This window comes from Capricornis sumatraensis, chromosome 4, assembly GCF_032405125.1.
Source record: "Capricornis sumatraensis isolate serow.1 chromosome 4, serow.2, whole genome shotgun sequence".
Taxonomy (NCBI): Eukaryota; Metazoa; Chordata; class Mammalia; order Artiodactyla; family Bovidae; genus Capricornis; species Capricornis sumatraensis.
Window position 1 is genome coordinate 133,022,391 of NC_091072.1, and position 22,304 is coordinate 133,044,694.

The 22,304-nt window shown below is 38.1% G+C and overlaps 1 protein-coding gene across 3 annotated transcripts in view; it reads right to left on the bottom strand.

Annotated features, from left to right (window-relative positions):
- Window positions 1–22,304, bottom strand: part of SLCO1C1 (solute carrier organic anion transporter family member 1C1) — a 68,199-nt gene that overhangs the window by 41,199 nt on the left and 4,696 nt on the right. For all 3 annotated transcript variants that reach the window (XM_068970931.1, XM_068970930.1, XM_068970929.1), the window contains exon 3: window positions 7,652–7,784. In XM_068970931.1, coding sequence (XP_068827032.1) covers window positions 7,652–7,784 — 133 coding nt within the window. The remainder of the gene's footprint in view (window positions 1–7,651; window positions 7,785–22,304) is intronic.

Here is a 22,304-nt window from a genome sequence, read left to right on the forward strand (position 1 = left end):
CATTATAAGTATACTACTTGACTCACTAGGATACCTGTATGAATCTACAGCTCTCTCTGAATCTATATCACTAAATCAAACCAGCATTTAACAGTACAGTTTTCTGAAGAGAGTGCTAGAATATCTGTTTCACATATATTACACTATATCTGAACCAACTGCCCAGTGTCATGAAAGACAATAAAAGAATGATTTGGAGAGGCTCATTTTAATATAAAATAATAACTATAAATCACCTACTCTGTTGGTGAAAAAATATCAAACATTCCATAACATCATGCTTATCTCTGAAAACAATAAATAACAATTAATGTCTATACTTGGAGTTGTAAATTTAGTAGAACACCTGGAATGTTGATTCTAGAGAACTGAAAATGATACTTAGGCTTTTTGAACCCTTTATCCAGACAGTATCCTAGTCTTCATTTTATTAATCTGGCTCTAGGTTATTTCTAATGTTCTCTGTTTATAAGGTTACTATGGCAGCTGGATTGAGGAGCCAATGCCAGATGGTAGGACTGTGATCATTCCATCTACAGCTCCCCAGCACCATTATTGTTTTGCTCAGTTGCTAAGTTGTGTCCAGCTCTTTGCAATCCCATGGACTGTAGCATGCTAAGCTTTTCTATCCTTCACTGTGTCCTGGAGTTTGCTCAAATTCATGTCCATTGACTCAGTGATGCTATCTAACCATCTCTTCCTCTGCCACCCTCTTCTCCTTCTGCCTTCAATCTTTCCCAGCATCAGAATCTTTTCCAGTGAGTCACCACTTCTCATCAGATGGCCAAAGTACTGGAGCTTCAACTTCAGCATCAGTCCTTCCAATGAATATCTAGGGTTGATTTCCTTTAGGATTGACTAGTTTGATCTCCTTGCAGTCCAAGGGACTCTCAAGAGTCTTCTCCAGCACCACAATTCAAAAGCATCAATTCTTCGGCACTCAGCTTTTCTTATGGTCCAACTCTCACATCCATACATGACTACTGAAAAACCATAGGTTTGACTATATGGGCCTTTGTTGACAAAGTGATGTCTGCTTTTTCATATGCTAACTAGGTTTGTCATAGCACCATACTCCTTCTCAAATTACCCTTCAGAAGTCAATTTTTCTGCTCCACAAGCACCATTCAGGGCAGAGGTAACTGATGAAAGGAATCACATCACCTTGATTCTCATTTTGTTCAGGCATTATGTGACTAAAGGCTAATCATCATAGTAATGTTTTAAATAGTAATAGCTATTTAACACAATAAGGTCAAGATGTATTGACTTGTTAACATATTCAGATTTGTAAATGGCTTATCTTATGTCAGGGCTTCCCTGGTGGTTCAGATGGTAAAAAATCCATCTGCAATGCGGGAGACCTTGGTTCGATCCCTGGGTTGGGAAAATCTGCTAGAGGGGGGCATGGCAATCCACTCCAGTATTCTTGCCTGGAGAATCCTGTGGACAGAGAAGCCTGGTGGGCTACAGTCCATGGGGTTGCAAAAAGTCGGATATGACTGAGTGACTAAGCATACAGCGCATATCAGTGTTGCATAACCTACACGTCAATGGGTCTATGAACCCCATTAGAAAAATAAAAATATTTTTGTATATATGTATTTAAGGGAAGAGGTTCATAGTTTTGGCACTTTTATCAAATGAATCCTTGATCAAAATAGGTTTCCTAAGTTACAAAGACAAGTAACATCTCAGGTGTTGGGTGTATGGATGTTCCTGTGCAATTCTTTTAAGTTCTTTTTTATATGTCTGAATATTTTTATTATAAACCTCAGAAAAATTTAGAAAAAGAACTATTTAATGAGAATAAATTTTAAAGATTATTAGCTACAGAGGAGAACATTTAGCATTAAAATCATGGTAAATATAATTTTCTTTCTTTAATATAATTCCAGAGATACCAGGGATTATTATTGGGTTGGCCAAAAGTACATTTGAGTTTTTCCATGAGATGTTTACAGAAAAACCCTAATGGACTTTTTGACTAACCAAATATAAAACCTAAATACTCTTAAAATGACTATCAATAGCAATTAGGTAGTAATTTGAAAGTTTTAGTTATTTGAGCTTTCTGTTTAATCTATCAGAAGGCAACTGCTGCATATAAAATTATTTAGATCTTGAATAAACAGAATTTTATGTAAGTGCCACTTTTGTCACTAAATACTATAATGACAACTCTTTCAAATTTCAGTTTTCTTAGTTATAACATGGGGGCTATAGGTGTGGTCTGTGCTTATTTAGGCTTTATTGTTTAAGTAAACAAAGAAGTGCTTGAACAGGGGGCCAGTGGTATTCAGTTCAGTCACTCAGTTGTGTTCGACTCATTGTGACACTATGAAATACAGCACGCCAGGCCTCCCTGTCCATCACCAACTCCTGGAGTTTGCCCAAACTCATATTCATTGAGTTGGTGATGCCATCTAACCATCTCATCCTCTGTCGTCCCCTTCTCCTCCTGCCTTCAATCTTTCCCAACATCAGGGTCTTTCAAATGAGTCAGCTCTTCACATCAGGTGGCCAAAGTATTGAAGTTTCAGCTTTAACATCAGTCCTTCCAATGAACATCCAGGACCAAATTCCCCTAGGATGGACTGGCTGGATCTCCTTGCTGTCCTAGGGACTCTCAAGAGTCTTCTCCAAAACCACAGTTCAAAAGCATCAATTCTTCTGTGCTCAGCCCTCCTTATAGTCCAACTCTCATATCCATACATGACTACTGAAAAACCATAGTTTTGACTGTATGGGCCTTTGTTGGCAAAGTGACGTCTCTGTTTTTTAATATGCTGTCTAGTTTGGTCTTAACTTTCCTTCCAAGGAGCATAGAAGTTAAATAAGCAGGGTGACAATATACAGCCTTAACATACTCCTTTTCCTATTTGGAACCAGTCTGTTGTTCCATGTCCAGTTCTAACTGTTGCTTCCTGACCTACATACAGGTTTAAAGTCTTTTAAATCTGGGATTTTAGTTCTGTCCTAACTTCCAGCCCCACTGACATGCTCTTGATTCTGATTCATGAAGTTGCAGAGTGGCCCTCTAAATAATCTCTTTGCTTTCACATTGGCTCCACCAGAGTTATTTTCCTGAGCAGTAGGTACTAGATCCTTTTAAAAATATGTCAGATTGTGTCATTCTGTTCAAATCTCTCACCTGGCTTCTCATCCCATTCTGAGGAGGTATCATCCTTGCAATAATTGGTGATCTATTACCTGTGTTGTGGGGTCTATAAAGGTGTAGCACCAGCTGAATCTCAACCACCCACCCAGAACTACTGGCTCAGAATCTACATTTTATCAAGAGCTTCAGGCAATTTAAATGTCCATCACGGTTTGAGAATCAACTTGAAGTCTCCTTCTCTACCACCACCACCACCCCCAAAACCCACTTTCCTCTTGCTCGTCCCTGCAGCAGACATCATGCCTGACTCCATCCTCCTGCTGTAGAAATTTTCATTGTTTATCTAGCCTGGAATCTTCTTCCACAGATGTCTGTGTGGCACTCATCTCTTTAAGCCTTTCCGAAAAGTCATCATCTTGGTAAATAATCCCCTGACAATGCTGCTTTAAACTGCAAGCCCTCATGTACGCTTATGTGTCTTCCCTGGGTTATTTTTCTCTATGGCACTTAACATTTCCAGCATATGTCACTATTTATCTGTTTGTTTACTCTCTCTCTCTTTCTAATAAGATCTGTGACAGCAGAGGTTTTTGTCACTACTCTATTCCTGTTACCTAGAACAGTGACCAATATATATTTATCAAATTCATGAGTCATGTAAGCTAACACACATAAAACTGAACACAGTCTGTTGGGAGTAGGCCCTTAATAATTGATATCTATAATTAACATTATGTTTTATTGACATCAAGGGAATTTCTGCCAAGCAGAGTATAGTCATCATTGAAAGAACAAAAATTAACATTTTGAACAAGTGTCCAATTTGACTAATGCTGTGAAAAGTTGGAAAGAAATTATTATAATAATCCTCAGTAGAAAGTAAATTTCATGAGGGAAAGAATTGTGTGTGTGTGTGTGTTTGGGGGAGGGTATCTTTGTTTTCTTTCTTTTTGATTTTTCTCCATTGTCTGTCATGGTACCATCTGAGCCACCAGAAAAACCCACCCTGCAATTGGCAGACACTAAATAATAAATGAACAAATGTATCTCTTGACATATAAAGGTGGTTGATAAGAATTCATCTTTATTTTTAAGCACGAGCCTGATTGGCTTCTTAGATATACTTTTCCTTCTGATTTTCTTGTATTAGTATATTTGTCATTAACTTGAAGGGACACTCAGCAGTGGCCACAGGACTGGAAAAGGTCAGTTTTCATTCCAATCCCAAAGAAAGGCAATGTCAAAGAATGCTCAAACTACCACACAATTGCACTCATCTCACACGCTAGTAAAGTAATGCTCAAAATTCTCCAAGCCAGGCTTCAGCAATATGTGAACCGTGAAATTCCAGATTGTTCAAGCTGGTTTTAGAAAAGGCAGAGGAACCAGAGATCAAATTGCCAACATCCACTGGATCATGGAAAAAGCAAGAGAGTTCCAGGAAAACATCTACTTCTGCTTTGTTGACTATGCCAAAGTCTTTGACTGTGTGGATCACAAGAAACTGTGGAAAATTCTGAAAGAGATGGGAATATCAGACCACCTGACCTGCCTTCTGCAAAATCTGTATGCAGTTCAAGAAGCAACAATTAGGGCCAGACATGGAACAATGGACTGGTTCCAAATAGGAAAAGGAGCACGTCAAGGCTGTATATTGTCACCCTGTTTAACTTATATGCAGAGTACATCATGAGAAACGCTGGGCTGGAAGAAGCACAAGCTAGAATAAAGATCTCTGGGAGAAATATCAATAACCTCAGATATGCAGATGACACCACCCTTATTGTAGAATGTGAAGAAGAACTAAAGAGTCTCTTGATGAAGGTGAAAGAGGAGAGTGAAAAAGTTGGCTTAAAGTTCAACACTCAGAAAACTAAGATCATGGCATCTGGTCCCATCACTTCATGGCAAATAGATGGTGAAACAGTGGAAACAATGGCTGACTTTATATTTTGGGGCTCCAAAATCACTGCAGATGGTGACTGCAGCCATGAAATTAAAAGATGCTTACTCCTTGGAAGAAAAGTTATGACCAACCTAGAAAGCATATTCAAAAGCAGAGACATTACTTTGTCACCAAAGGTCCATCTAATCAAGGCTATGGTTTTTCCAGTAGTCATGTATGGATGTGAGAGTTGGACCATAAAGAAAGCTGAGTGCCGAAGAATTGATACTTTTGAACTGTGGTGTTGGAGAGGACCCTTGAGAGTCCCTTGGACTGCAAGGAGATCCAATCAGTCCATCCTAAAGGAGATCAATCCTGAGTGTTCATTGGAGGGACTGATGTTGAAGCTGAAACTTCAATACTTTGGCCACCTGATGTGAAGAGCTGACTCATTTGAAAAGACCCTGATGCTGGGAAAGATTGAGGGTGGGAGGAGAAGGGTACAACAGAGGATGAGATGGTTGGATGGCATCACCGACACAATGGACATGGGTTTGGGTGTACTCTGGGAGTTGGTGATGGGTAGGGAGGCCTGGCATGCTGCGTTTCATGGGGTCGCAAAGAGTCAGAGATGACTGAGCAACTGAACAGCACTGAACTGAAGCGACACTATTCTTAATCTGAGTGCAACACCTTTAAGATAAATCGTTGCCATCTCTGGTTAAAACCAGGTGGCTTAATTATCTAAAGAGGATTGATAACAAAACACAACTAGAATGACACAGCTGTTAGCTAAGCATTTTACCTGTGTCATCTCACTGAATATCTTCAACAATATTACAAGCTAACTATTGTTTTATTACCTATAATATGTATTTTAAGGTGCATAAACTGAGGTCTAGGAAGGCTAGGTAATATGCCCAAGGTCACATTTCTTCTGAGCTACTGATGCCCTTCTGAGTGAATTAGGTCAAGGGTCAAGGATTTATCTAGTTTCTGTAACTGCTTTCAAATGTTTTAATATTTTTAGCGGGACTCTTTTTCCCCCTCTGAGCAAATAGCTGCATGGAGACTCAATGACTAGAATAGATAACACAGAAATGGATCAAGCAGGGGTTATTGGGATTACAGACTATCTCCTCAGCCCTCTCCCTTTCCTCCTCCTTAGCCACTGGCTGCAGATAATACCTTTGTAGAATCTCAGTGATGTAAGGACATTTCTGCCCTGTGGAAAGGAGGTCAAATATGTGTCTAAAGAGTAGGCAGAAATCTTGAAGCCATGCAAAGACAAAGGGATCACAGAAACCATCCAAATAGGTAGGAAAGATTCTACACAAAGGATTCTGTGAGCTGTCTTTATAGATTGGATATAGATATCAAAATCAGACTATACTTATATAAGTGACCTGGGAATCCAAGAAAAAGTTTGGACCAGATCATTTGTGGGCTTCTCAGGTGACACTAGTGGTAAAGAACCTGCCTGCCAAGGCAGGAAATGTGAGAGACATGGGTTCAGTCCCTGGATCAGGAAGATCTCCTGGAGGAGGTCATGACAACCCACTCCAGTATTCTTGCCTAGAGAATCTCATGGGCAGAGGACCCTGGCAAGCTAGTCTATGGAGTCACAAAGATTCAGACATGACTGAAGCAACTTAGCACACACGCAGATCATTTGTAAATCTCTCCAGCTTTGAAATGTCATGGTATGGTGGTCTAGAGTGGGAAGTCATCAAAAATATATCTGATACATAATTTCCTAAAATATTCTCTTGCTTTAAAACCTCTTGCTTGTCACTTGGCTCAGTAGGCAATGGGCAACCACAGAGAAGAGAGGCAGTATGTATATGAATGAAGAAGATATCAGAATGCCTGTTTTAAGGATCGAGTTCTGTAAATTACAAAACACCTAAACTTGAGAAGGTCACCAGACTCTCTAGGTATGGTCCTTAGCTTTAAACTAAGAAAAAAAAGGAAAAGCTGTGCTCTCCTGCCTCATGGGTTGTCATGAAGATGAAATGATATGATGAAATCTTTGGAACTACTAAAGTTGTATGCAAGTACTAATAAAATTACTAACAAAAGTATCAACAGGAAACTTCAAGTTTGCAGAATACAAACACTCCACTTCTGTTGAGAAAGTTCTGTGAGATAATACTTGAATCTTGAATAGTTATTTCAGTTGGTAATGTATCCCTCAGTCAATGATCTACCAGTCAATTTTACCATGATCCAGCATATTGTCTGTAGCATTGTTTTATTACCCATTTGACACTCATTTGATGCTTATTACTTTTTCTTTACTTAGAATTTTGCCTCCACAGCTGTATTACATTATTTGAATGAAGGCATGTTTGTGAAAATTTCCCTTAAATAACGTTGACATCCATACATAGTGGTATATTGAAAGACATTTTTTTACAGTTTATTAAATCATAAGCAAAATTGTAAACATTTTGAAATTTTTCCCAAAGTGCCTGTAATAAAATAAGATGTAAATTATCATGGTTATCATGATACAAACTATCATGGTTATTGTAATGGCCAGGAATTATTTTCTCAAATTTAAATAGTTAATTGTATTCATTAAAAGAGAGGCAATACAGTTGTTGGTTAACATAAGAAAAAGATATTTGCATTAGACTTACTGCTCCATGAAGAACTGAGGCATTGCAATGAGCAATGTTCCAACTCCCATGATCAGGCACCCAGCTCCAATTATTTTTGGCCTGTGAAGCTTGGCTCCAAAGTAGCTAACAAATGCTATAACTAAGAGATTCCCTTTGGGGAAAAGAATAAAATGTTCATAAATTAGAGAACTTAGAAAGTCATCAGCATAACTAAATAACTATAACTGAATGAATGAATGTCTATGGCAAGTTGGGCAATGTTTGTTTTGACTAAACCATCTCCCACCATCTTCCCCATCATTTGTCTGTCTTTCCTTTAATCTGAGATGACTGTTGAAACAATCCTGAGATTCATCACTTCAATCATGTCATCCCTTTATCAAGATACTTTAATAACTAACCATTCTACCTTGTTTTCATCCACCTTAATTATTTGTCCTTTTAAAGTGTTTTATCAATAAATTAAATTGTAAGGCTTCCTATAGTTTCACTCTTAAATTTTTCTTGGTGATTTTGAAGTAAACTTTATTACTCTTTCTTCATTTGTTAACATTTTCTATTAAAACCTCTCTTGGTTTCCCATAAAACATACATCATATAGTCTTGCTTTAGCTGATATTCCCCAAAGAAAAAAAAACACAATTGTTTCACTTTATGAAATCAAATTATGAAATGCTCAGTTGTGTCCAACTCTTTCAGACTCCATGGACTGTAGCCCACCAGGCCCCTCTGTTCATTGAATTTTTCAGGCAAGAATCCTGAAGTGGGTTGCCATTTCCTATTCCAGGAGATGTTTCTGACCCAGGGATTAAGCCGGCATCTCTTGGATCTCCTGCTTTGGTAGGCAGATTCTTTACCACTACACAACCTGGGAAGCCTGCTTGCTTACATACTTTTTACGAAAATAAAAGGTTCAAAATAGAAATAAAAAATTATTCCACATAGCTTCATAAACACATCAATTATATTTATATAATTATCTCAATGTATGCTCAGAATACAAATTTTATGAAATAAAAAGTCTGTAAGATATAACCATCTCTTTTTAAAAAGTAAAGAATAAAGCTTTTTGAAGGTAGGACTTAAGGCTTTCTAAAATATTTCCAGTGAAGCAGTCGATGATGGTGATTAACTGATTAAACATGCTTTAGGCAAGATTTTCTCATGCCTTGCTGTGTACAAAAATTACTGGAAAGGAGTGGCAAGGTAAATATTCACAGGAAACATTAAAATGCAGAATCTTGGCAGCTCTCAACAGTTTCTGATTTCATGGATGGGGGAGGGGATACAGGCCAAGAAATCTGCATTTTTAATACTCATTCAAATGTGTTGATGGGGATAACTCCTGGAACATGCTTTGATAAACATTGCTTAGGGTCTTAGATTTCAAGGGACTTTAATGTTTTAGCTATTTACATTTGGAGTATTTATTTTTTTAAAGATTGTGGTGCTAGATAAAGTAAAACTTATCATTTCTCCAGCAATTGATTGTGGAGTCTATTGGGTGGCCTAGGTTTGAAGTTGTCAATGTTTTCAATTTTCCAGAAAGAGTGAGTTTCCTTACATCTGTAAGCAATCATCTAATTTACTACTGTCTATTCAGACTGCCAGCTTTAGTTAAGTGCAAAAACAGCAGCAATTTTTATCGTTTTGAGGATAATAATGATAGTGAAAAAAACTAGCTTGCTCCTGGCTACAGTGGCTTCAGGCTTCTTCACCAGAAAGGATTGAGCTCTTTCTAGGTTTCATATAAGAAAAGCTTAAGTCTGTATGAAATCACTTATTTAATATTTAGGTATTTAGTAGAAGAAATGTTGTAATATATATATATTGATAATTATGTCTGTAATTTTGCTAATGTGTCACAGTAAATAAACAAAACTAAATCAAAACCTAACTTTTAGTTTACAGGTAATGTGCCCCCCCCCATCACCATAATTACCCAAATTCCCATATCGCCAATATGTGACAATAAAGGACTCATGTTTACAGGCCGTTTCTGTGTTATGTAAGTGGGTATCCCAGACACTACAAAATACCATTTGAACTTCTGTAATATCTGTGGGTTTTGCTTCCTTTTTTTAGTAACGTTTCTGAGTTCTCACAAGATAGACTTAGAAAATAAATGGTGATGTATAATCTTTAAAAAAACAATTGGATATCAAAATTCTTTCATATCTACCATTACTAACTTCTGAAAAAACAACAGGTCCAGAGAGGTTTACAAATATGTTTTTATCAAATTTTCAAGTGCTAGATTTTCCCGCTTTCTCTCTTCCTCTCTTTCCCCAAACACAGTACTTAAAATAATAGAAAAGAAAGCTACCCAACTCATGCCTGTAAGAATAATACAAACTTGTAATCCAAACTAGGAAGCAATAGTTAGAACTGGACATGGAACAACAGACTGGTTCCAAATTGGAAAAGGAGTATGTCAAGGCTGTATATTGTCACCTTGCTTATTTAACTTATATGCAGAGTACATCATGAGGAACGCAGGGCTGGAAAAAGCACAAGTTGAAATCAAGATTGCTGGGAGAAATATCAATAACCTCAGATATGCAGATGACACCACCCTTATGGCAGAAAGTGAAGAGGAACTAAAAAGCCTCTTGCTGAAAGTGAAAGAGGAGAGTGAAAAAGTTGGCCTAAAGCTCAACATTCAGAAAATGAAGATCATGGCATCCGGTCCCATCACTTCATGGGAAATAGATGGGGAAACAGGGGAAACAGTGTCAGACTTTATTTTGGGGGGCTCCAAAATCACTGCAGATAGTGACTGCAGCCATGAAATTAAAACTCTCACTCCTTGGAAGGAAAGTTATGAACAACCTAGATAGCATATTCAAAAGCAGAGACATTACTTTGCCAACAAATGCCCATCTAGTCAAGGCTATGGTTTTTCCAGTAGTCATGTATGGATGTGAGAGTTGGACTGTGGAGAAAGCTGAGCACCGAAGAATTGATGCTTTTGAACTGTGGTGTTTGAGAAGACTCCTGAGAGTCCCTTGGACTGCAAGGAGATCCAACCAGTCCATCCTAAAGGAGATCAGTCCCGAGTGTTCACTGGAAAGACTAATGCTAAAACTGAAACTCCAATACTTTGGCCACATCATGGGAAGAGTTGACTCATTTGAAACGACCCTGATGCTGAGAGGGATTAGAGGCAGGAGGAGAAGGGGACGACAGAGGATGAGATGGCTGGATGGCATCACTGACTCGATGGACATGAGTTTGAGTGAACTCGGAGTTGGTGATGGACAGGGAGGCCTGGCGTGCTGTGATTCATGGGGTTGCAAGGAGTCGGACATGACTAGTGAATGAACTGAACTGAACTGAATCCAAACTAGATGAAGACAGTGAAAGAGACCAAATGCAGTTTATTCTAGGAGTGGAAGTGAGTGAAGTTGCTCAGTCGTGTCTGACTCTTTGCGATGCCATGGACTGTCACCTACCAGGCTCCTCCATCTATGGAATTTTCCAGGCAAGAGTACTGGAATGCATTGCCATTTCCTTCTCCACGGGAACTTCCCGACCCGGGAATCTAACCCAGGTCTCCCGCATTGCAGGCAGATGCTTTACCATTTGAGTCACGAGGGAAGCCCAGGAGTGGAAGGGTACCATCAAATAAGAAACAAATCTGTTAATTAAAGCTGTATATAAAATAATGGAAAGAGAAAAGTTCCATGGTTGTATTGTGTTCAGTCACTTCAGTCATGTTCAACTGTTTGTGACCCACTGAACTGTAGCCCGCCAGGCTCCTGCATCCATGGGATTCTCCAGGCAAAAATACTGGAGTGGGTGATGCTGGGAGCAAGTGTGAGGAACTCCACCTGTGGCAAAGGTCATGAGGAAGGAGGCTTGGCGTAGGCAAAGGTGGGATCGAGCCTCAGGAGACCCCCTGTTCCTGAGCATCTACCCCCAAAACCAGAGTCTGCCTACTTTACTGTTTTATGCTCTCACCTATACCTCTGACTTTACGGGGGGTTGTCCCCCACCACCTCTCTCAGAGAAGGAGTTAACTTGCAGCTCCAGTCCATAAAAATTCCTGGGTGTGACAAGAGTGCTTCAACTTACAAACTCCTCTGAAGGTTCTCTAGCCTTCCTGAACAGGTTCGTCCGGCCACATGTGATTGTTCACAGCCTCCCAACCATGAGAGGCACGAGATGCCTTAAACTTTCTAAATACAGATTCTTTTGAGAAGTTAGAAAATTATTAGTATAATATAGTGGGTTGATTAGGAATTATATTGGTGAAGGGTTTTCATTTATTGGGCCAATATTTGCTGCCAAGTCTCCATATTCTCTGCCCTTATAATGAATATAACTAGCATATAGGAGAAATAAGTATTAACCTTTGATATTAATCATGTTAAACCTTAGGCTAAGTAAATTCCTTTCTTAATTGTAACCCACTGCACCCTCACCCTATAGGAATGAACTTTACCTGGTACCTTCGGAGGGTGGTGCCTGGTTTAAGAAAAAAATCACCGCTGGAAAAAATAAGTTTTATGGTTGACTGACTGTTATCAGAAAGAGCCATAAAATGTCAGCAGGCCTCATGGCCAGAAGATGATGTAAAACCCCTAAGACCTTTGTATACATTTATATGAAACACCTGATTTTGATAAAGGTCAGGTCTGCTGACCCCACATGACTCTATTCATCCCTATGTATAACAAAAAGTATATAAGCGAACCTGAAAAATAAAGAAAACGGATCAGTTTCTGGAAAGACTGATTCCCCCATGTCATTCTTTCTTTCCCCTTCTGGCTGAATTCCCATCTGGAGCGTGGATGCTCACCAAGCCTGCTAATTTTGCCCTGGCTTCTAAGACCCATGTGAGAGGGAGCCCAAGGCGAGGCACCCTCCACTATTCAAGCGGGCGCCAGTGACCTATGTAGGTGGTGCAAACCTCTTGTCTCGAGGTTTTATTGGTATTCCACGTAAACCAAGTTATTCAGCCTCTTTTTCTCCACTAATTTTCCTACTACACTATTCTTTTCTAATCTCTTTTTATATTTCTAATTAAATAGCTTTTTCCTAGGATGCCAACTCCATCTCCCCTTCAAATCCCCTGGATCCACCAGGGCTGGACCCTGGCAGGTTTCCATTTCCTATTCCAGGGGATCAGACATATAAAAGCACTTACTATAATTAGCCATTTATGATGAGAAAAATCTGGGCAAATTAGCTTTTAAAGTGTATCTATCAAAACTGTGCAGCTTATAGATTGTTTAATGGTGAAATTTTAAAAGTATTTTCACTAAGGTAAGATGTAAGACAAGGATGCCCATTGTCACTGCTTCTATTCAACATAGTACTGAGGCCAGTGGAATAACACAAGAACAAGAAATAATATATCTAATAATGGGAAAGAATGATATAAAATTACCTTCTGTTTTAGACAATACAATTGTTCAGGAAACTCTACAGCATCTATAGACAATCAATTAGAATTAACAAATTCAACAAGATTGCTGTATACTTGTAACACTAGACATTAATACTCTTCCAGTACCCTAAGAATTACTAAATAAGAAATGTAACAAAAATTCTTTTCATAATGGCAACATAAACTTTAAAAATGTAGGAACAAATATAGCAAAAAATAAGTAGTATATTTATAGTTTGTAAATATAATATTGAAAGCTATAAAAAGACTTAACTAAATGGAGATACACACTATGTTCTTGGATGGAAAGACTCATTAACATAAAATATATCTGATTTGATATATAAATTCTATGCAATTTCAACCAAACCAAATGGGATACTTCAGAAAACTATTCTAAGTACAACCAAGAAAAAAAATTTTATAGAAAAGTTGGAAAATTTCCTACCTAATTGCAGAGCTAGTTATAAAACTATAATCAAGAAGACAGTCTTGTATAGAGTTAGGGATCAACAGACTTATGGAAAAGATTTACACTTAAGAGATAAGTTTTTCTGTGATAAAAAGGGTATTTCAAATACCTGGGATAAGTATATATTGAATTAGTGCTGATTAGACAATTTGTTATGATAATATAAAGAGGCTGCTACCTGGCTTTGAATTTTTTTAAATTCTATTTTAGAATGCCTCTTTTGATCCAGCATATAAGAAGCTAGAAGAGTTTTCTTCATCCTAACACTAAGTAAAAAGCTGAAAAATCAACAGATCTTAGATCTGTCAGAGAGGTGGGATCATAGGGTAAACTGCTGCCCTCATAATTGGAGAGACCAACAGGCAAATGCAAAGAATTGTGGCCAGCTGGAAAAGAAATCCACAGCAATAAATCTCCTTGGGAACAAGTTTTATGGTAAGAAAAACCTGAACTCTACCTGACAAGAGGCTCAGCATTGACAATTCTGAGGGATGAAAATTCCAAAGGGATCCAGTGATTGGGGGCCCCCACACTTTTGTGAGCTTTACTTCAAGAGCTCAATTAGGTTTTCACAGTGATATCAGAGAATAAATTTTTTGTGCTTCCAGCATGGGGAGGGGAAAGGGAACCATTTGAAATATGCCAGGGCACTCTGTTTATCTTAAGAAAGCCTGCTTTTAGGGGGAGCTAGAAACCAGAGTCTAACCTGCTGGGGCATTATCAGAGCCCAGCTGACCTGGGGGAAGGGAAATATCCAACTCCAGCCATTCTAGCTATCCTGTCCCACCAATGAGGGGTCGGGGGACTGAAAAGCACCCCTGAAGTTCAGAGTCCAGAGGCATAGACTCACTAAGAGCCTAAGGCCCATAGGGCCATAGAATGCTTTCTCTCCCTCACATATTACCATCACATTACTAACGGCCTATTTATAGCAGCTTCTTTCATCCAGTACATCTTTTCTGACTATGAAGGAAAAAAAAAAAAAAAAGCACATACTGAAATTAAAAAGAAAAACTTTTGGAAGAGACAGAGCAAGTATCAGAACCAGACATGGCAGAGATTTCAGAGTTGGTAGACTAGATATGTTAGACAACTATAATTAAGATGCCAAGATCTTTAATGGAAAAAGTAAACAGCATGCAAGAACAAACGGGCAATGTAAATCAGAGAGATGTAAATTCTGAGAAAGATCCATAAAGAAAAATTTTAGAGAACAGAAACACAGTAACAGAAGTAAAGAATGCCTTTGATTGGCTTGTTGGACACAGTTGAGGAAATAATTTCTGACTTGAAGATATATCAATAGAAAACACCAAAACTGAAAAGTGAAGGGCGAAATACTGAAAAACAATTCCAGAATACCCAAGGACGTGGAACTATAAAAGATGTAACATACAGGTAATGGGAATTCTAGAAAGAGAAGAAAGAGACAAAGGAATAGATAACATATTTTTAAAAGTAACGACTAGGAATTTCTATCAAATTAATGTCAGACACCATATGAGATGATTTTTTAGCAACCTTACCCATAGGGGAGGAAAATAATTATATCTTATTTCTCCTTCAAAACCATGCAAACAAGAAAGGCATATATAAAGAATTTCAAAGTCTTGAGAGAAAAAACTCCACCAACCTAAAATTCTGTACCCTGCAGTTATCCTTCAGAAGCAAACAGAAAATACTATATCAAATACTGAGGAAATGGTTCTAGTAGACCTGCCTTGAATGAAATGTTAAAAGAAGTTCTTTAGAGAAAAAAGAATAATAAAGTTCAGAAACTCAGATCTCAGATAAAGAAAGGATGAGCCTCAGAGAAGACATAAGTAAAGATGGGCTCCCCTCATAGCTCAGTTGGTAAAGAATCTGCCTGCAATGCAGGGGTCCTGGGTTTGATTCCTGGGTCAGGAAGATCCCCTCGAGAAGAAAATGGCAACCACTCCAGTATTCTTGCCTGGAGAATCCTATGGACAGAGGAGCCTGGCGGGCTACAGTCCATGGGGTTGCAAGAGTCAGACATGATTTAATAACTAAAGAGAAAAAGAGATAAGTGAAGATAAATGTAAAACTTTTATTTTTCTTATTTGTAATAAGTCCAGCAGATAATAGTTCAAAATAATATAAAAAATGTTTTCAGTGATGTATTCTTATGTACGCATGTTTTCTTATATATAAGTGAAATAAAATGATTAATAACAGTGATACAAAGGATGAGAAAGAAGAATTCAAATCAAAAGATACAATCTACCAAGACTTATATAGAAAGAAACAGATAATCTGAATACATTTATATCTATTTAAAAAATTGAACCAATAGTTAATATTCTACTAATACAGAAAGTACAATATCCAGATAGACTCACTGTGAACTTTTCCAAACAATTAATGAAGAAATTATACTAATTCTCTACAACCTCTTTCAGAAGATAGAGAGGCAATACCCCCTAGTTCTTTGAGGGTAACACTGCCCTAATACCAACACCAGAAAAGGCATTACAAGAAAAGAAAACAAACTAAAATGTCTCCTGAACATAGGAGCAAAAACTGTCAACAACATAATAGCAAATCAAATCCAACAATATATAGAAATAATTATACATTAAGACCGAGCAGGACTTATCCCAGGTATTCAGGGCTGTTTCAGCAATAGAAAACCAATTAATGTAATCCATCACATCAACAGGTTAAAGAAGAAAAATCAACATGGGCAGAAAAAACATTTGGCAAAATTCTACAACCAATCATGATTTAAAAAAAAAACAAAACCTACATGAACGTGAAAGATAGAGGAATATCCTCAAGTTGATTTTTTAAAAAAACTACCAAAAAGCATAGCTAATATCATAATTAATGGTAGAAATTCAAAGCTTTTCCACTAAGATCAGGCACAAGGGAAGCATGTGTCCTCTTAAAATTGCTTTTCAATATTTCACGAAGAGTCCAACTAAATGCAATAGAACAACAAAAGTGAGTAAAGGTATACAGATTTCAAAGGAAGAAATACAACTGTCTTTCTTCCCATAGGACATGATCATCTTTGTAGACAGTCTGAAAGAATTAACAAAAAAAACTCCTGTAACTAATATGTGACTATAGAAGTGTTGTAAGATACAAAGTTAATATACAAATGTCAATTATTTTCTAGTATGCCAGCAGTGGATAATTGGAGTTTAAAAACATATCATTTGCATTCAGTTCAGTTCAGTTGCTCAGTCGTGTCTGACTCTTTGCGACCCCATGAATCGCAGCACACCAGGTCTCCCTGTCCATCACCAACTCCCGCAGTTCACTCAGATTCACGTCCATCAAGTCAGTGATGCCATCCAGCCATCTCATCCTCTGTTGTCCCCTTCTCCTCCTGCCCCGAATCCCTCCCAGCATCAGAGTCTTTTTCAATAAGTCAACTCTTCGCATGAGGTGGCCAAACTACTGGAGTTTCATCTTTAGCATCATTCCTTCCAAAGAAATCCCAGGGCTGATCTCCTTCAGAATGGACTGGTTGGATCTCCTTGCAGTCCAATGGACTCTCAAGAGTCTTCTCCAACACCACAGTTCAAAAGCATCAATTCTTTGGCACTCAGCTTTCTTCACAGTCCAATTCTCACATCCATACATGACTACTGGAAAAACCATAGCCTTGACTAGACGGATCTTTGTGAACAAAGTAATATCTCTGCTTTTTAGTATGCTATCTAGGTTGGTCATAACTTTTCTTCCAAGCAGTAAGCGTCTTTTAATTTCATGGCTGCAGTCACCATCTGCAGTGATTTTGGAGCCCCCCAAAATAAAGTCTGACACTGTTTCCCCATCTATTTCCCATGAAGTGATGGGACCAGATGCCGTGATCTTAGTTTTTTGAATGTTGAGCTTTAAGCCAACTTTTTCACTCTCCTCTCTCATTTTCAGCAAGAGGCTTTTTAGTTCCTCTTCACTTTCTGCCATAAGCGTGTTGTCATCTGCATATCTGAGGTTATTGATATTTCTCCTGGCAATTTTGATTTCAACTTGTGCTTTTTCCAGCCCTGTGTTTCTCATGATGTTCTCTGCATATAAGTTAAATAAGCAGGGTGACAATATACAGCCTTGACGTACTCCTTTTCCAATTTGGAACCAGTCTGTTGTTCCATGTTCTGTTCTAACTGTTGCTTCCTGACCTGCATACAGGTTTCTCAAGAGGCAGGTCAGGTGGTCTGGTATCCCCATCTCTTTCAGAATTTTCCACAGTTTGTGGTGATCCACACAGTCAAAGGCTTTGGCATAGTCAATGAAACAGAAATAGATGTGTTTTTGGAACTCTCTTGCTTTTTCAGTGATCCAGCAGATGTTGGCAATTTGATCTCTGGTTCCTCTGCCTTTTCTAAAACCAGCTTGAACATCATGAAGTTCACAGTTCACATATTGCTGAAGCCTGGCTTGGAGAATTTTGAGCATTACTTTACTAGCGTGTGAGATGAGTGCAATTGTGCAGTAGTTTAAGCATTCTTTGGCATTGGCTTTCTTTGGGAATGGAATGAAAACTGACCTTTTCCAGTCCTGTGGCCACTGCTGAGTTTTCCAAATTTGCTGGCATATTGAGTGCAGCACTTTCACAGCATCATCTTTCAGGATTTGAAACAGCTCAACTGGAATTCCATCACCTCCACTAGCTTTGTTTGTAGTGATGCTTTCTTTCTAAGGCCCACTTGACTTCACATTCCAGGATGTCTGGCTCTAGATTAGTGATCACACCATCGTGATTATCTTGGTCGTGAAGATCTTTTTTGTGCAGTTCTTCAGTGTATTCTTGCCACCTCTTCTTAATATCTTCTGCTTCTGGTAGGTCCCTACCATTTCTGTCCATTATTAAGCCCATCTTTGCATGAAATGTTCCCTTGGTATCTCTCATTTTCTTAAAGAGATCTCTAGTCTCTCCCATTCTGTTGTTTTCCTTTATTTCTTTGCATTGATCACTGAGGAAGGCTTTCTTATCTCTTCTTGCTATTCTTTGGAACTCTGCATTCAGATGCTTATATCTTTCCTTTTTTCCTTTGCTTTTCACTTCTCTTCTTTTCACAGCTATTTGTAAGGCCTCCTCAGACAGCCATTTTGCTTTTTTGCATTTTTTTTCCATGGGGATGATTCTGATCCCTGTGTCCTGTACAATGTCATGAACCTCCATCCAGTTTTTCAGGCACTCTATCTATCACATCTAGTCCCTTAAATCTATTTCTCACTTCCACTGTATGATCATAAGGGATTTTATTTAGGTCATACCTGAATAGTCTAGTGGTTTTCCCTACTTTCTTCAATTTCAGTCTGAATTTGGCAATAAGGAGTTCATGATCTGAGCCACAGTCAGCTCCCAGTCTTGTTTTTGTTGACTGTATAGAGCTTCTCCATCTTTGGCTGCAAAGAATACAATCAGTATGATTTCAGTTTTGACAGTCTGGTGATGTCCATGTGTAGAGTCTTCTCTCGTGTTGTTGGAAGAGGGTGTTTGCTATGACCAGTGCATTTACATTAGCACCTCCTAAAATAAGTATAAGTTTAACAAAATGTGTACAAGATCATAATGAAGAGAAGTATAAAACTCTGAATAAAGAAATCAACTAACTCAACACATGGAGAGAGATTATATCCCACATCCACAGGTAGGAAGACTCAGTATTGTCAAGACATCAGTTCTTTTCTATTTGATCTATGTATTCAATACAATCTCAATCAAAATCACAGAAAGTTATTTGTGGATAGTGACAAACTGATTCTAAAGTTTACGTGGAGAATTAAAATACCTAGTCAGCCAGAATTAAAATACCTAGAACAGTCAACAAAATATTGAAGAACAAAATGTTGGACAGACACCACCCAATTTCAAGACATGCTATAAAGTCATAGTAATGAAGACAGTGTGACATTGGTGAAAGAAAAGACAAACAGATACATAGAACATAATAGACAGCCCAGAAAAGACCTACATGAATTATAGTTAACTAGTCTTTGAGAGGAGAAGGCAATGGCACCCCACTCCAGTACTCTTGCCTGGAAAATTCCATGGGCAGAGGAGCCTGGTAGGCTGCAGGCCATGGGGTCGCTAAGAGTTAGAACCAACTGAGTGACTTAAGTTTCACTCTTCACTTTCATGCATTGGAGAAGGCAATGGCAACCAACTCCAGTGTTCTTGCCTGGAGAATCCCAGGGACAGGGGAGCCTGGTTGGCTGCTGTCTATGGGGTCGCACAGAGTCAGACATGACTGAAGCGACTTAGCAGCAGCAGCAGCAGCAGCAGCAGCAGCAGCAGCAGCAGCAGCAGCAGCAGCAGTCTTTGAGAAGGGAGCAAAGGCAATACAATAAAGCAAAGATAAGTCTTCTCAATAAGTGGTTCTGATAGAACTTGACATCCACATGCAAAAAAACCAACAAAAAATCCTGAATCTAGACATAAACATTAGTTTTCACAAAAATAAACTCAAAATGGATCACAGATCTAAATGTAAAATGTAAAACTATAATACTTCTAGGATATAACGTAGAAAACCTAGATGACCCTGGGTTTAAGTGTTAGCCACTCAGTTGTATCCCACTCTTTGCAACCCCATGGACTGTAGCTCATAAGGCTCCTGTGTCCGTGAGATTTCCCATGCAAGAATATCAGAATGGGTTGCTATTCCCTCCTCTAGGTGATGTTCCTGACCCAGGGATTGAGCCTGGGTCTCCAGCAATGGTAGGCAGATTCTTTATCATCTGAGCCACCAGGGAAGACCCTGGGTTTGGTGATGACTTTTTAGAAATAACACCAAAAGCACAACCCATGAAAGAAAAAAAATGATGTTAGACTTTATTAAAATTAAAATTTTCTGCTCTATGAAAGACAATGTTAAGAGACTTAAAAAACAAACCACATACCAAGAGAAAATATTTGAAAAAGCTATATCAGATAAAGGACTGTTATCCAAAATACACAAAGAACGCTTAAAATCTAACAATAAGAACACAAACAACCCGTTTAAAATGTGGGCTAAATACCTTGACAGATCACTAAAGATACACCGATGGCAAATAAACACAGAAAAGAGATATTCAAGTTTGCATGTCATCAGGAACTACAGAAAAAAAAAAGAAAGAAAGAAAGAAAGAAACACCACTGCATATCTATTAGAATGGCCAAAATCTAGACCATTAAATGGTGCTGAGGGTGCGGAGTAACAAGAACTCTCATTTGTTGTTAAGCTCTCATTCCAAATGATATAGTCACTTTGGAAGACAATTTGGCAGTGTCTTACAAAACTAAACATATGCTTCCTATAAGACCCAGCAAGTTTGCTCCAATGTGTTTCTCCCAAAGAGTTGAAAACTTATGTCCATACAAAAATCTGCACATGTTTATAGTAGCTCTATTCATAATTGCCAAAACTTGGAAGCAATCAAGAAGTCCTTTAGTAGATGAATAGATAAACTAAAGTCCATCCAGAAAATGGATTATTATTCAGTGCTAAAAAAATTATTTACTCAGTATGAAAAGACATGTAAGAACCTTAAATGCTTATTGCCATGTGAAAGCAGCCAACATGAGAAAGCTACATACTGTATGCTTCCAAATATATAACATTTTGACATGGGCAAAACTATGGAGACAGTTAAAAGATCAGTAGTTACCAAGGGATAGTGGGTAGGGATGGACGGATAGGCAGAGCACAGAGGATTTTTAGGGCATTGAAAGTGCTCTGTATGATGCTATAATAGTGGATACATGTCATTATACATTTTTTCCATCCCATAGACTACATAACACCAACAGTGAACCTTAATGTAAACTCTGGACTCTGAATGATAATGAGCTGTCATTGTATGTCAGCAACTATAATGAATGTCCCACTCTGGTGGGGGATGTCGATAATGGTGAAGGCTATGAATGTGTACAAGTAGAGGGTATATGATAAATCTCTATCTGCTCACTCTTGTTGTGAACCCAAAACTGCCTTCAAAAGCAAAAGCTTTTACATATTTAGAAGAAAACACCTGGGAAAATATTTATAACAAAAAATTACTATCTAGAAATATTAGTAGGTCTTGATATAGAAAAAATTTTGCTTTCCTGGCCATTGTTTGAGAAACAGTCCTTAGAGGGAAGGCAGTATATGTGGGAAGAAACTGAATGTCTAGTATGTGGATATTAGATGATAATGACAATTGATATTAGAGGATAAATGAAATTGTTCTCCAAAAAAAATTGAAGAATTTAAAGCTAGAGACAGAGGGTGGGAATGGGTCCAGAACACTGGAAGGAAGGAATGTGGAGAGAGACAAAGGAATGAATTAAAATTATGGTCAGGAAACCCACTTTTCTGGAAAACTAGGGCTTGCAATTAACTACAGCAACCCCTTGATGTTTGGGATAAAGTTTTGCAATGGAAGAGGACTTTTATTGCATCTAATCCAGTAAACAATTTCTATCCTTAGAATGCTCTGGAAGGGTTAATATGAATTTAGAGTCAGGGTCCTTTTTCACTTCCTGTGTAACATTAGTACCCTCTATTAAATATAGATCCTCTCAAGTTTTGCACTGGGGTCTGGGAATCTAAGAGTAAGTTTGGACTAGATTCTAAGTTTCTTCAGCTCTAAAATGTTTTTATACTATAACCTAGAGTAAGCACTAATGAAAGAAATATTTCATGTATAATTTTATATCTGTGTATTTCTTCTTCTTTTTGTAAATCTAATTTATTCTTTTGATCTGTTTCAGTTTCCTCTTTGTACTTGTTTCTTCTCTTGATGCAGCGTTACCTTTACCTTGACTCTCCATGGCCTTTTTTGTAAGCAAAAATTATTTC